This window comes from Macrosteles quadrilineatus, unplaced genomic scaffold, assembly GCF_028750875.1.
Source record: "Macrosteles quadrilineatus isolate MER2022 unplaced genomic scaffold, UCM_ALF_1.0 Scaffold_9__3_contigs__length_116548681, whole genome shotgun sequence".
In the NCBI taxonomy this organism is placed as follows: Eukaryota; Metazoa; Arthropoda; class Insecta; order Hemiptera; family Cicadellidae; genus Macrosteles; species Macrosteles quadrilineatus.
The window spans coordinates 78,497,434-78,511,798 of NW_026542602.1; the positions used below are offsets into that span (position 1 = coordinate 78,497,434).

At 33.1% G+C, this 14,365-nt stretch overlaps 2 protein-coding genes across 2 annotated transcripts in view; one reads left to right on the top strand and one right to left on the bottom strand.

Annotated features, from left to right (window-relative positions):
- LOC129004498 (dnaJ homolog subfamily C member 28) overlaps positions 1 to 936 on the bottom strand; it is a 20,205-nt gene extending 19,269 nt beyond the window's left edge. Inside the window, exon 1 of the mRNA XM_054433105.1 lies at positions 874 to 936. The gene's annotated coding sequence lies outside the window, so the exon portion shown is untranslated. The remainder of the gene's footprint in view (positions 1 to 873) is intronic.
- Positions 1 to 14,052, top strand: part of LOC129004499 (translocation protein SEC62) — an 18,551-nt gene extending 4,499 nt beyond the window's left edge. The window contains exons 2-9 of the mRNA XM_054433106.1: positions 2,179 to 2,311; positions 4,718 to 4,826; positions 5,606 to 5,783; positions 6,185 to 6,372; positions 7,353 to 7,539; positions 7,882 to 8,075; positions 8,480 to 8,587; positions 11,596 to 14,052. Of these exons, the coding sequence (XP_054289081.1) occupies positions 2,179 to 2,311; positions 4,718 to 4,826; positions 5,606 to 5,783; positions 6,185 to 6,372; positions 7,353 to 7,539; positions 7,882 to 8,075; positions 8,480 to 8,582 (1,092 nt within the window). The 3' untranslated portion in view covers positions 8,583 to 8,587; positions 11,596 to 14,052. The remainder of the gene's footprint in view (positions 1 to 2,178; positions 2,312 to 4,717; positions 4,827 to 5,605; positions 5,784 to 6,184; positions 6,373 to 7,352; positions 7,540 to 7,881; positions 8,076 to 8,479; positions 8,588 to 11,595) is intronic.
- Positions 14,053 to 14,365: the final 313 nt, after the last annotated feature.

A 14,365-nucleotide genomic window follows, 5' to 3' on the forward strand; every position in this document is an offset into this window, starting at 1 on the left:
ATTGCTTGAATAATTCAGTAAGTATTTAATCCATTTAGCTTCATTATAATTTTCTTGATATAATTTGTTCTAGTATTGAACTAATACATGTTGGTGACTAGAAAGTTTTATAAAAATGTTCCTACTGCATATAATATTGCATTGTTTCTATGACATGATATTTTTGGACGTATGTATTAACTTAAATCATAGTTTTTTTAGCATTTTAAGTTACCGGTAACCGAGGCTTTTTTCTCTTTATGAAGTAAATAACATGGAGGTACAGTATTTGTAAAGGCCCGACCCAATCTTTTATTTACCAGAACCAATTGACCATTTTTGCATGATTGAAAAATGCTGAATTTCCGTGTCACAACTAAACTTGAGTTTACTCAGTTTTTACCTTTAGATTTTTTATGCCAAAGCAATGTCGGCTTGCTAATGGAAATCGTAGATGATAACAAGTAGATGTTTAGTTATAGCCTAGTGAATTAATATGTCAGATTCTCATAGTTAGAATTCTGTTCAACAGGGGTTTAAGAGTCACTACCAACACTTGTGATGAAAAAGTCAATTATTCAGTAGTAAATTACTTGAAATTAGGCCTATTATAATTAAAATTAGAGGGCTTTGTTAAAATTTATGTTTGTAGTTTTTTTAGTTATTAGTACAAAATGTACATGTAAGTTGTAAGTTCTTTACATTTTTTTCATCTGATAAAACAGGTACAAACGACTTTGAAAGAGTTTGAACCTTAAAAGTTAATTTATGACTAGGCTTTTTAAACATCACCGTAATGATACTACTCATTCTTGAACATATCCTACTACTGTAGTACCCTGAATAAAAAAAGCTCATATTTTTCATAAAGTCTTGACAAAATTAAGCTCAAACCTTTTGTTTTCCATGTGCCACGTCAGCTCATCCCACTGTAAACTTAAAACGACCGTTTGGAAGCTAGTTACATCAGTTACATTAGGCCTACTCCATTGTGTTTCATGGTTTGTTCAAGTAAAACATTCAAGTTAACTTGTTGAATGACAGTTGGTTGAACAATACCTTGTTTTCAATTATGTTTTTCACACTTCTGTCCGGAGTGAATGTGGTCGATAAATTTGTTAGGTTAGTGTAGACCTATTGTTTATAAATTTATGGAAGAAGAGAGTGTTTGTGAGTTTGTGAACTATGTTGTAAGTTTTGTAACACATAATATCAAAATAATGTTTAAAAGAATGGATGTGGTATTGAAACTTATATTTGATCCTTGAGTTTACGTATTGTGTAGGGCCTATCTTAAATCTTTTTTAGTCTGAGTTGAAATACAAAAATTTTAAAATAATAATTATCCGTAACAAATATGTGGTTAATAGAAATAATGTAGGTAACTTTTCGCATAATTTTTGCTTGAGTTTTCACGCTAAACATATTTTCAAACATAACATTTTAAAACAAGATTTTAATTAATTTTCCTTCCAATAATTTTTGTTTACTAAAGTATGTACCGTACTGTAGTATAATTCTACTGAGTAGGCTATAGAGATTGCCTAAATATGTCAAAAATATGTTTTTATTAAATAATTGTCAAAAATATTTAACTTTTTAAAAATAAAATGTTACTAGATAGTTATAAAATGTTTAAGCTATAAATACGTAAATTTTAAAGTGTTGATATAAAGTCTTGAAGTGATTGTGCAATGCATTTTTGTACTGAGAGATGTTGCAAGTCAAACTGTCTGGCTAGGTATTTTGCCATAACAGATATTAAATCCCTTAGTCATTTGAGATAACTGCTGAAGGCGATAATCTTTTATAATTGGTTGCTAATACCACAGTTTTTGCGAACATAGCGTTTTTAAAGTAGTTGTCTGAAAAGGGATCAAAGATTTTGTTCAAATAATCAGTGTAAGCCCACATAAAAAATTTTCTTTAAATATCTTACTATGCTCTGTAGAATGTTTAAAGGGCAATAATGATTCTTATTCTTATTCTAATTTTCATCCAGTACTTAAGTCCAAAAATTAGGAGTATCTTTGTTACAAAGCAAAAATTTAGATAGCTAGGCCTAAATGTGAAATGAGTTTGATTCCAATAAGCTTCAGATTGAAATAGAACTAATCCAAAAGTCAATATAATCTCATTTATTGGGACCATAGCGTTGAAAATAATCGTATCATCTACTTATTGACTGGATCTTTCTAGGAATTCAATCCGGATGGGGATGAGAAACCTGAAAAGCCGGATCCAGAAGAATATAAAGTGGCCAAATGGATGAAGAAAAATATTCCATTGAAGAAAACCAAGTTTCTCAACCATAATGTGGAGTATTTTACTGGTAGGAATTTTGCAAAATATTGCCTTTATTTGTATTTATGGCTGTAACAACAATATTACTGTTAGATCGAGTCCAAACAAGTTTAAACTTAAGTAGCTGTGGTAACTGGTTATATCCAGGATTTTAATGTCACATAGTCTTGGAAGTGTTCTGGCTTAATATTGTTTAATTTAATAGCCACTTGTCCTAATTTTATAAACAGTGTACAAGAGTACCATTATTCTTAAACTAATTTGGAATCGAATCCTGTTTTGATTACCAAATTTTTCGTATGAACAAAAAATGCAGTAAAATAGAAAAAAAACTAAAACAATTTTTAAAGACTGTTTTGGCCATTGATTGTTCCCTACAATCACAACACTGCAATGGTCTCATGTGATCACAAGAAGAGTCATCATTTTTCTGAGATGGGGTAACATTGTGAAGATTTTCCACATGGCAACAATTGGATAATTTATTGTGATTGCAGGAATATTCTTTGTTATCTACTTGAATCTGGCAACACCTATAGTAATCTTCTGATCCCTGTTATTTCACTCCAAAATTAAGAAAGAACTAATGTATCACTTTCAATGAATACTGTTGACGCTTCACCATAGACTAATGGCGATCCGCAAAACTCACTGCTGTGCCTATGTAAAATTCACCAACACAATTCTTTTTTCCTGGACATCAAAATTCATGTACAATTCCTTGGTTGGTTTGACACCCTGGTCAGAACACATTTCAAATTTGTTTTAAATTTAAATACAGTAAGATCCTTTTCCTCTAATAGATTGAATTGATTTTCTGTAAATTGTAAAATGTGCTAGTTAAATAGTTTTTACTGAAAAAAATCATAGGTAAATTTACTATGAGGAACAATGTATGGGAGATTTAAGTGTTAAAACAGAATTATATTCATTCAGGTGAATTGTTTTTTTTTTACTGAATTTATTCTTAAATCAACTAGGGCCTTTCCTGTCCAGGCCTAACTTAAAAACTAGTAGCAAGAGTGACAAATTCATTTAAATCTTTGTAGTTTTTTAAGTAGCCCCTCTATGAAATATAAAAAATTATAGGATAATCTGTAAGGATATTTTCTGTAAGAATGGGAAATGGTACGATTATATGAAGAATGTTCCTACATAATAGTTATTAGTTAATATTATGTTGCTTTTATTGAAAACATCAGTCTATTGATTACTTGCTGAGAGGAATGCTTGTAAGTGTTAATGTATTAGTTTTCTATTGATTTTTAACAGCCTTTTGATTGTTTATATTTTTATGAATTATTTCAGTAATAGACCATATTGAGAGTTTTATTTTCTATCCTCTAATATTTTGTACCTTTGTAGATTTTTACTTTTTTACTTTTTTTTTACTTAAGCTGCAATTGCAAAGCTTCCAAAGCTCAAAACAAAAGATCCTATGCCACTTTATTCGCAGATTTTAGTTAAATCTATGCCGTGTTTGAAAAAACCTCGTCCCAGGATGGACTCATTTTGTAATAAGTTTATAAAGGCTCTAATCACACTTCACTTGAAATTAATTAAATAATAAAAAATTAAATAATCAAGTAAGAAATTTTAAAAAAATGGCTTGATACATATTGTAATTAACGTATTTTGACTGTCAACATATGGTATCAACAACATACAATATTTAAATCTTCAACAAGTTAAATGCACACTTTCAAGGTTAAAGTATCTGTTTAACATGTGTACTGTTCAGGGTCCCATTAATCTCAAATAATTGTAACCAGATTGGATTACCAAATCGTACAGATCATTCAGAAATGCTGTAAAATAAAAACAATGTATTTTTCGAACTGTAATAATTGGTCATATATTGCTCCCATGACCACGAGTAAATGTGATTGTCTCCTGTGATCACGACAACATTATGACCTTCCCTTCATTTAAATATCAGATTATCCCATCTAGTGCCATCGTGGAAACACCAATAATCATCCCCAGTGATTGTTTTCTTACTTCATTGACTTACTACTAAAAGTGAACCAACGGAACGATGTTAGAAGCTCCACCATAGGCCATTGACAATTATTTACTATTTCCCGGCTTAATACAAAAGTTAGTAAATTTCACAGACTTTTCCGCGGTCATAAAAATTGCCAGTCGTACGTTTTCCGGTTAGCTTTGACACCTTGGTTAGTATTTCAGAACAGACACAGAAAATCGAGATACAGAGGATACATTCAATGGTACTTAAGTGGTATTTAGCACCTGTCGCTGGTGTCTAGAGCAAATTTTATTTTTCGTCCCCTTCCGCTCTCCGTTTTTCCCCCTCTCCATCACGTACTACAGTACTTAGGCTGTAGCCTTGCGTCCTACCCATATTTTTTTAAGTGTAAGGTATTAAGGTTTTATGCTGGTCGCAATGATACCTAATATATGTGTATTCCAGGATCAAAGGCTGTGGACGGGCTGATGGAGTCAAAGTGGGCCAAACCAGAAAAGGAAGGGGAAGATCCGCTTTTCCTCACTCGCTTGGACGTTGTTGAGTTTTTGGACAAGTAAGTGTCACATCAACACCAATATAACCTTATCGTTTGTCCTTTGTTATTGTTTGGTACGATGTTAAACACATTCATTTAGTTATATTACAAACATTTTCAGTTTTTGTGAAAAAGTGTGTACATTCTATATGTAGTTAAGTTATTAAAAGCTTTATTTAAAAAAAATTCCTGACTAAGGGAGAAGATGGACTTGATCTTACTCACAAAAAGTTTATTCATCGTTCAACAAATGATCCCTAATGACCTTTAACCTTTAAAAACAATATTAAAAAACCGTACAGGCATTGGTGTTGATTGAATTTAGTTATGATTTTGATGATTGGTATTGCCATAAAACGTAAAATGTTTTATTTTAATATGAATACACTTTTACTATATTTGCCTGATCATACATTTCATACTGGTATAAAATTTGCAAAGAAAAAATTCCCATCAGTAAAAACCAGAATAGCCCATCTCAGGCCTGATACTGATATACTTTTTATAATATGCGTATCTATTATTGTTCAATAAATTAATTGATTGATTGATTGATTGGTTCCTTTAGATTAGCCTACCTAATAAACTGGACTTGAGGTTTGCTTTAGCAACGGTATTATAACGACTCCTCGCTGTTCATCCTTCTGTCCTCTTCCCTTCGAGATGGGTATGAAGCTGGATATGAACATTGACTTTGGTGTATTTTAACTACGGTTTACATACCAGTTGTGTCCTAACCATGCAAGTTTAAGTTTCACTATCTGTTTTTAAACTCACGCTATTTACATTTTCCTCAGAATGCTAAGGCACAAATTCTTTCATCGAGCAAAGAAGGTTCCAGTGTCTGAGCAAGAGTTGAAAGCCAAAATGAAGAAAAAGGGGAAGAAAGATGATGAGAAAAACGAAGAGAAGAAAAAGAAAGAAGAAGAAGCAGCTGAGAGTAGTCATGCCGAGGGGAAAGAGGGAGCTCAACAGGTTGGTGTTTGTAAACTACCTAGGTTTTGAATGGGTACTAAAATCTCTATTTGAATTATAAGTTGTCCCAAAAACCAAATCAACAGGCATTTTGCACAAAGGTATTCTGCATGTACAGAAATTACTTCAGACCTAATCCTGTTTCAATGTTGACCTAGAGCTTTGCCCATTGGGCTTTCACAAGTTCTGAAGTTGTTTTTTGAATTGCATGTTTTGTAACGCTACGTATTGTTTTCCTGGGGGTATCATTAATTACATCAACTAAATTTATGTCCTCAAATGTATGGGATGGGTGACTAAAAATGTTTTTCTAAAGTAGCCTCAAAAGAAGTCAAGCACTGAGGTTTCACTTCATGTCAAACTTTATACAGTAATCTTTTACAAAGCGTATATATTTGTAGGAAGAACGGGAGAAGAAGAAGAAGAAAATAAGATTAGAAATGCACATGGACCAGTTTTTTGACGATGGATTGGACGCGTACGTCTGGATCTATGATCCGATACCCTTCTACTACTGGCTGTTTGGAGCTCTCGTAGTTTTGGGAGCCATCGCTATCTGTATGTTCCCTCTGTGGCCTCCTACAGTGAGGTGAGTAGGTTATTGGCGTTTGACAGTCACACCTCTTTGAAGCGCTTGAAACTAAACCCTAGAACTTTTGACCTTAGACAAAACTTAACCTTCAATATTTCAAATTTGTAGCCAGTTTTAAATTCAGATTTTGGTTTCAACTTGACTGGTTTAAAGTTACAATTTTAGATTAAGATTTTGGTTAAATTCGCTAACTTTGCTGGTTTAAAGTCAGTGTTAAAGTTAACCTAATACTCCTGAAGTTGGAAAAACATCAAATGCTAATGCATCTGGTTTCATTTCTGGAAAATGGGCTCAAATAATTGTTTTGATGCTGAAATTGCATTGTATGATAAGCTCTAATCAAAGTCAAAGTCAAAGTCATCTTTATTGTCACAAAACGTTTTTTTTTTTATGCTCTGGCACAGCCAGACAAAACAGGTGACATTGTCAAACTATACTAAAATAAACTAGCTTATATTGGTAAAAATAAATACATAGTAGGTAACAAAACAAACAATTCACATTGATTTATCTTCAAGAAATTGACCAATACTATAATAATTCTTTTCCAATAAAAATTCAAAAATTTTTTCTTTAAAAGATACTAATCCTATTATAGATTTGTAGTACCCAGGCAAATTGTTAAAAAATCTTTTACCCATATAAGAAGGTGTCCTTTCCACAAGATTTAATCTGTGTATAGGATATTGAAAATCTGTATGAAATCTAGTGTTATAATTGTGCCGATTATTTTCACTGTGGAGTTTTTCAAAATTTGATTTCACATACAATAAACATTTAAGAATATACAAATTAAATGTAATCAGTACAAAAGTTATAGAAAAATGTTATATACAATTTAGTTTAGGGCACGGCTAACTGCTACGGCTTGATGAGACATTCTTGTCTTCTTGGGTTTTGTAAGCGAGTGCTGAGTTTCTTTCCTTGAGCTACGTTACAGGTGTTGTATGGACTGTTATCGTGTGTAATGTTGTCAGGATGGGAGTGTACTACCTGAGTGTGGCGGCCGCTGGTTTCCTCATGTTCATCATCGCCCTGGCCATCCTCCGTCTGATAGTCTTCTGTCTACTCTGGGTCCTGACTCTAGGCAAACATCACCTCTGGCTCTTCCCCAACCTCACCGAGGACGTAGGATTCTTCGCTTCGTTTTGGCCACTATATCAGGTATTTTGTTGGTTTCCTGTGGTTAAATAATGTTGATAATTTGTAGCTTTTAATATGGTCATCTAAAGCAAACTATTTACAAACAGGATTCTACTGATAAATTGCGGATGCTGAACTAAAAGGTAAGTTTCCACAAACAAAGAATACTGTTAAATTTAGTCTTTGGAAGATGACTATGTTGTTGAACTCGTAAAAATACTGGCAAACATTTTGAATCCATTGCAGTATTCAAGTCCACTGAGTTGAATTATAACTTGCCCGAACCATGGACTGCTGCATTGCATCCATAGTTTTGCCTGTTTTGAATTTGCTTTTTATATACTTTGTTTAAAATGTTTTCAGTATGAGTACAAAGGAGGCGAAGGAAGTAGTAAGAAATCAAGCAAAAAGAAGAAGAAAGATAAGGACTCTGATAATGAGGAAGAAAAGACCGAAAAAGAGGATGAAGAAGAAGAGAGAGATGAGGAAGAAGAGAGGGAGGGGGAACTTGAAGCAGAAGCCAGCCAACCAGAAGATGACAAGCCAGATGATGATAGGTGAGGGTTTCATTTTTTAATCTATAACTAAAACGTTGCCAACTAATTTGATATTTACAAATGAACCTTAATGATTTATGCTTTTCCCCAGAGATTGATGGCTCGTTACTACAAACCTATGGCTTTTTTATGCACTTGATTGCAATTAGTTGTTGAGATGACTGTGCAGATGAACAAAAGTGACAGTGGTAGTGCAAGTGGTTTTGTGTGCATGCTCATCCTGCTCACCACACAATCTACAACTGTAAAATTTTTTCTCATCTCCATGTCACAAAATTTTAGAGATATGTGACAAATGTTATTCTTATTCAAACAAGTCCAAACTCATTTTTGCTGCTAATATGCCTATGTAAACTCAGTGTGAATTGTGAATGTAGTTATTTCCAATTGTTACGTTGCTGCAGGGGTGACCGAGATTCAGAGACGGAATCTGAGGGCAGCAGTCAACAGTCTCAGACAGGAAAAGACTTTGAAATGGTCGACAAAGACGAAGTCAAGGACTCTTAACACAGGTGAGGCATCACCTGCTGCTAGAAACTACACTAAACTTACATCTTAATTTTGGGTGGCACTTACTTTAAAAAATCGAATCCCGAATCTTGAATTTCAAAAGCTAAACGCGTAACTTTTTTACTTAGGTGGTTACAAAGGTCAAGGTTACAAAAAAATACACATACAGTAGAACCTCTTTAATCCGAACCCCTGTAATCTGAACGTCCACTAATCCGAACACCTCATTGGTGTACTCTATACACAGTACAGTATTTCTATATTGTATAGGCTATTTAATGTAGCCTACAGTTCTGTTTATTCAATGTGTTTACTACTTTATTAAATAAACACTGTATTTTATTTTTGTAAAGCATTTTTTAACATTTCCCATAGCAATTACGATCCATTTTAGCCTTGTTTTAGCTATTGTTATGTAAAAACAACAGTATGTTCTGTAATCCGAACTATTCAATAGTCCAAACTACCCCCGGTCCCAATTAGTTCGGATTAAAGAGGTTCTACTGTAATCATAAAATGTTAAGTATGCAATCTAAACTGAAAGAGATTACTCCTGACCGTGACATAATATAAATATGTGAATGTGACTGATAATCTTAAAACCCTAATTAATTAAAACTTCTAACACCAACATAAACATGAATATTAGATTAATTAGAACATTTAGGGGTCAATATTTCTTTGTGTTTAGTAAATATTGATGTGAAACTAAATTGTACCAGTTATAGTATTTAAGATACCTTTTGAAGTTCAGAATCAAATTTACTTGTTTCATTACTGTTAATGGTGATGTTTGCTCTGTTGCTACCAGATTGTTTGGAAACAACATTGAAAACAATAACAATGGCACAAAAAAATGTCAGCAGTTTCAAAAATAAAACTGCCAAAATCGTCAATTTCAAAACTTTTGAATCTCAAAACTTGGAGATCGAATCTCGAAACCGAAACTTTTCCTAAGTTTTGATGGTTTTGAGAATTGAGATTTGGTTTTGACACATCACTAATATCCTTACACAAAGATATACTTGGCTTAGTTATGGTCAAAACCAGAAATTTCTAATCTCAAAACCGGAAACAAAACTTTAAAAAATCGAATCCCGAATCTCGAATCTCAAAACCTAAACGCGAAACTTTTTTACTTAGCTGGCTACAAAGGTCAAGGTTACAAAAAATACACAATCATAAAATGTTAAGTGCAATCATAACTGAAAGAGATCGACTCCTCCTGACCGTGACATAACATAAATACAGTATGTGAATATGACTGATAATCTTAAAACCAAATACTGTACAACAATTTTTTATAAACAACCAACAAAAAAAATTAAACTTTTAACACCAACATAAACATGAATATTAGATTAATTAGAACATTTAGTGGTCAATATTTCATTGTGTTGATGTGAAACTTAATTGTACCAGTTATAGTATTAAAGATACCTTTTGAAGTTCAGAATCAAATTTACTTGTTTCATTACTGTTAATGGTGATGTTTGCTCTGTTGCTACCAGCTTGTTTGTAAACAGTGTTAAAAACAATAACAATAGCACACAAAAATGTCAGCAGTTTCAAAAATAAAACTGCCACAATCTTCAATTTCTAAACTTTTGAATCTCGAAACTTGGTGATCGAATCTCAAAACCGAAACTTTTACTAAGTTTTGATGGTTTTGAGATTTGGTTTTGGCACATCACTAATATCCTTACACAAAGATATACTTGGACTTGGCTACATTTAAATAAGCTTGATGATTCTTGAGGGCACATGGCTATTTATAGCTGTAAATCTTTTTATTTTTATTAAACAGAAAGAGCTTGCACAGATGGACAAACAAGTCAACACTTAAGTTCCATTGTGTTCAGGCCCACTTTTATAAACGGGCAGACTGGGCATATGCCCAGGGGCGCCGGCGGTTGGGGGGCGCCCGAGGGGCGCCCTGAACCACCGCCCGCACTAGGAAAAATAAGGTTTTATCAGCCGGGATTTCAAAAATAAAAAGGGCGATTTCAACTTGTAGTAAGTGATTTTCCCTTATTGCAAAAGTAAATAAATACAACAAAATTGAAAATACTCGACCTTCAGGTTATACCTCGTGTAGTCAGGGAAAGGCAGACAGCAGTGTGAACCGGGCACACTCACTATAATATCAGAGGCAGGGAGGCCTGCATGGTGGAAGGAAAATATACATATGTGTGCTATTACCGTCATATTATTCTGATGTCACTCAGATTGCAAACACCATTTTACCATTGAGAAAAATTATAAAAACAATAAAAATCAAAACAAAACAAATATATACTTATATGGCAATACATCAGCTGATTTTTTGCAAATGACGGGAATAGCACGTAGGCCAGCGGTAGTCTACAGGCCTACGGTTGACGTGCACATCCTATCCCTCCCAGTCCCACCCCCATCCCACAAGTCACGAAAACAAACTCAAGAAGCAGTTTTAAAGAAAGTGAAATGTATTAACCAGTATTTCCACTGATACGGAATTGAAAACTCCCTCCCGAAAAAAAACTGGTAAAAAAAACACGCTAATGTATAAATATATATATATGCATAAGCCTATAGTAGAACCATGGAAAACACATACTCCCTTAGTAGAATCTCGTTCAATACGTGTATAAAGCAATGAACTGCACACTGTACTGTACCGATTACCGAACCGAACAGTAATCAAATCACTGCGTAGTGCATTAAGCTATCGGCGCAGGGCAAGAGGCGTCGCATCGCATAGCAACTACTGTCAAGTTCATTGCACTCACCCCAACCCCCAACCCACCTGCTGTGAATTTCGGCGAACTGATGAGTCAACCCCCCTTCCCTCTTCCCCTCCCTACACTGCTGTGGTCAAAACCTTTATAGTTATACAGAATATATATATATATAAGGGGGGCGCTGCTTTTGGGTTTGCCCAGGGCGCCACTGACCTTTAACGCGGCCCTGATTGTGTTATAGAACAGTTATTTGTCTGCTATCATTAATGAGTTGAATATTTTTTCAGATAGTGGTAGTGAGGGCCCGTGTACAGCCACATATCACCCAGACATCTGCTACACAGAACAAATTCAACTGGGAATCAACTTTGTAAATTTTGTATCGTCACCTGACGTGCATTTTATGTTCATTGACTTCACTGACGCTGATGATATCAGAAATCCTCATTTTATCCTTGATAAAAGACTTAATTATATATTTGCTCAATTTACAGTGTGGCTTTGTTGATGGGAAACGACTTACTTATTTATGATATAAATCTAAAATATAAATATTTTGTTGCTAATTTGTTTCCTGAAAAGTGGTAACTCTAGTTGTCTTGATGTTGTCTTATAATTCTAAATTTTGATTGAACTTTTAAGGAACTAAACCTAAACAATTTCCATTAATGAAATGCTCACTTATAACATCTTAAATTTGCAATAAAAAATTATTCTCTCTTTTAGCATTGATTTTCTTCTTATAGAATAAAAGATTGTATATGTTTATGTATATGCGCTGTAATATGTTTTAAATCAATTAATGTGAGTGTGGTGAGTATTGGAGCTTGAATGTATTTTTGTTGTGTCAAAAAAGTAATATCAATGACCTTTCTAATACATCTAAATATGGTTAAGATCAAAACTAGACGTAAATCATTTTGGAAGCTATATTTTTTAAGATAAAAACAAATTTTCTGGATTAATTAGCTTAAGATATGATACAGTATGATGACCAATCTGTAAACTAAATATTTGTTTAAAGGCATTTGAGGTAAAAAAAAGATGCCAAAACAAGGGAGACATTGTAGCCGACTCAAATTTCCTGCTAGGGGTGTAATGATGAAATAGAACTTGATTTTGATTAAGACACATGCTTTAAAGACGGCTGATAAACATTGAAAGCAAAATAAAATTTGTCGGAAGATGATTAAGCAAATTTAGGCTGAAAACAGAACTTGAGGATTGGAAGGTTAGGCTTAATGCACTAGAAGGGGAAATATATAGATATAAAGGTAATTTAAGATAAATATAAGTGGACATTTTTTGTTAGTTCTTTATAGTATATTACTATAACCAAAACATGTTTGTGCTCTTTCAAAAAAATATAGTTTATTATTTTCTGTCGTTGAGTAAGTTTTGGCTATTGTGTGACGATTTTTACTTTTACAGTTGGATTGGGTTTTTTAGCCAACTTGAATCCAAGCAGCAGTTGTGTTTGGAAATCATAAAAATATTTCTTCATAGGTAAGATAGTATTTAAGTAAAAATTAGTGATTGTGTTATTTGGTGGTTAAAGAGGTTATTTTGTAATTTCTGAAGACAACTTTTTAGCAAAAACTGGATACTTCTAGCTCATGATGACATCAAATGCCTATTCTTACAGGAAATTAACATTTCTTAGCTAATGAATTCATTTGGGGTACCAGCAAATGGGACCATTTGCTAGTTTAGGTAATTTAATTATAAAGTTGATTCCCAGACAGTCCTAGATATTATAAATAAATTGTTGAAAAAAATTAACATAGTATATGTTGCGTCAGTCAAGATATTTTTACAAGTAGCCTTACGATAAGAAGTTTTTTCCAATAAGATCTAGTATTTATTTAAACACTGTGATGCACAAAGGAAACTCTGAGAAAAGGTACATTTATTTATTTATTTATTTTTGAGCAAGTATATGAGATTACTTAAAATAATATCCCAACTTTGTTTAATTTAAACTCTTCTAAGTTCCTGTATTTTATACCAATCTTTTGCAAAACGTTAGGTCACTTCATAAGACAACACTTAGCAGTATGTTATGAAAACTAATTCCTTAGCAGTTTGTAAGAACCACAAACATAAATGCACATTTCTTTTTGCTGAATTCTATACGTAATTACGGCTATTTACTTAGCTGCTAAATTGTTAAATAATAGTTGTAGTTATTTTTCTGATTTTGTCTTTCACTTTGTATCTTTAGAGGATAGCTACAGATATTAATAAGTGTTGTATGTAAAAAAAGTCGGTAAAAGATTAGCTCTAACAAGATTTCAATGTTACAATTAAATTAAGTGTTGATTAAAGGTGAATGTTAAAAATCCATATGCTCTCAAGCAGTAACTTTTGTACATTATAAACAATCGTTGAAATTCCTATTTAATTATGATGCATTTCAAAACAGAATGGAACCGATTGCATTTAATTGTAATTTACAATTTTGTTACCTCCGTTTTACATTTTACTCTTTTCGGTCAGTGTTGACGGTTTCAGTTTTTTACTTTTGTAATTTGAATTTTCCTTATCGAGCTTGTAAAGACGGAAACTGTTTTCATAGCTCTCTGAGTATCAGCTGTGAAGAGTCACATATTTTATATAGTGGATATTGTATTATAGCTGTGTTAATGATTGGTTTATTTATATTTATAAGTGTGTATTAAATGGAGGTGCTGTGAATTCCGCTTGTTTCATTCCTGATGAAATATAGATTGTTTAAATAGTGACCCATACTAGATTTCTTATTTATTGCACCTTTGTTCTTCCATGATCATTCTTGCTCCAGTTTTACTAATGGTACATGAAGCTGAGCGTATGACAGGATATGTTACTTATCCACAATAAAAAGGTTGCCAGTTTGACACTGAGCAGTCAGTGGCATTTCTAATGGTTCAAATCTGGACCCAGCTGTCCATTTGGCGTGTGATTTAAGGTACTAGCCAAATAAGCAGCTGACATTGTTCAATAACAACCAACAAGCTAACGTGTAAAATATGCATGAAGACGGTTCTGGATTCGGAAGAGGGAATTGCATGTGAA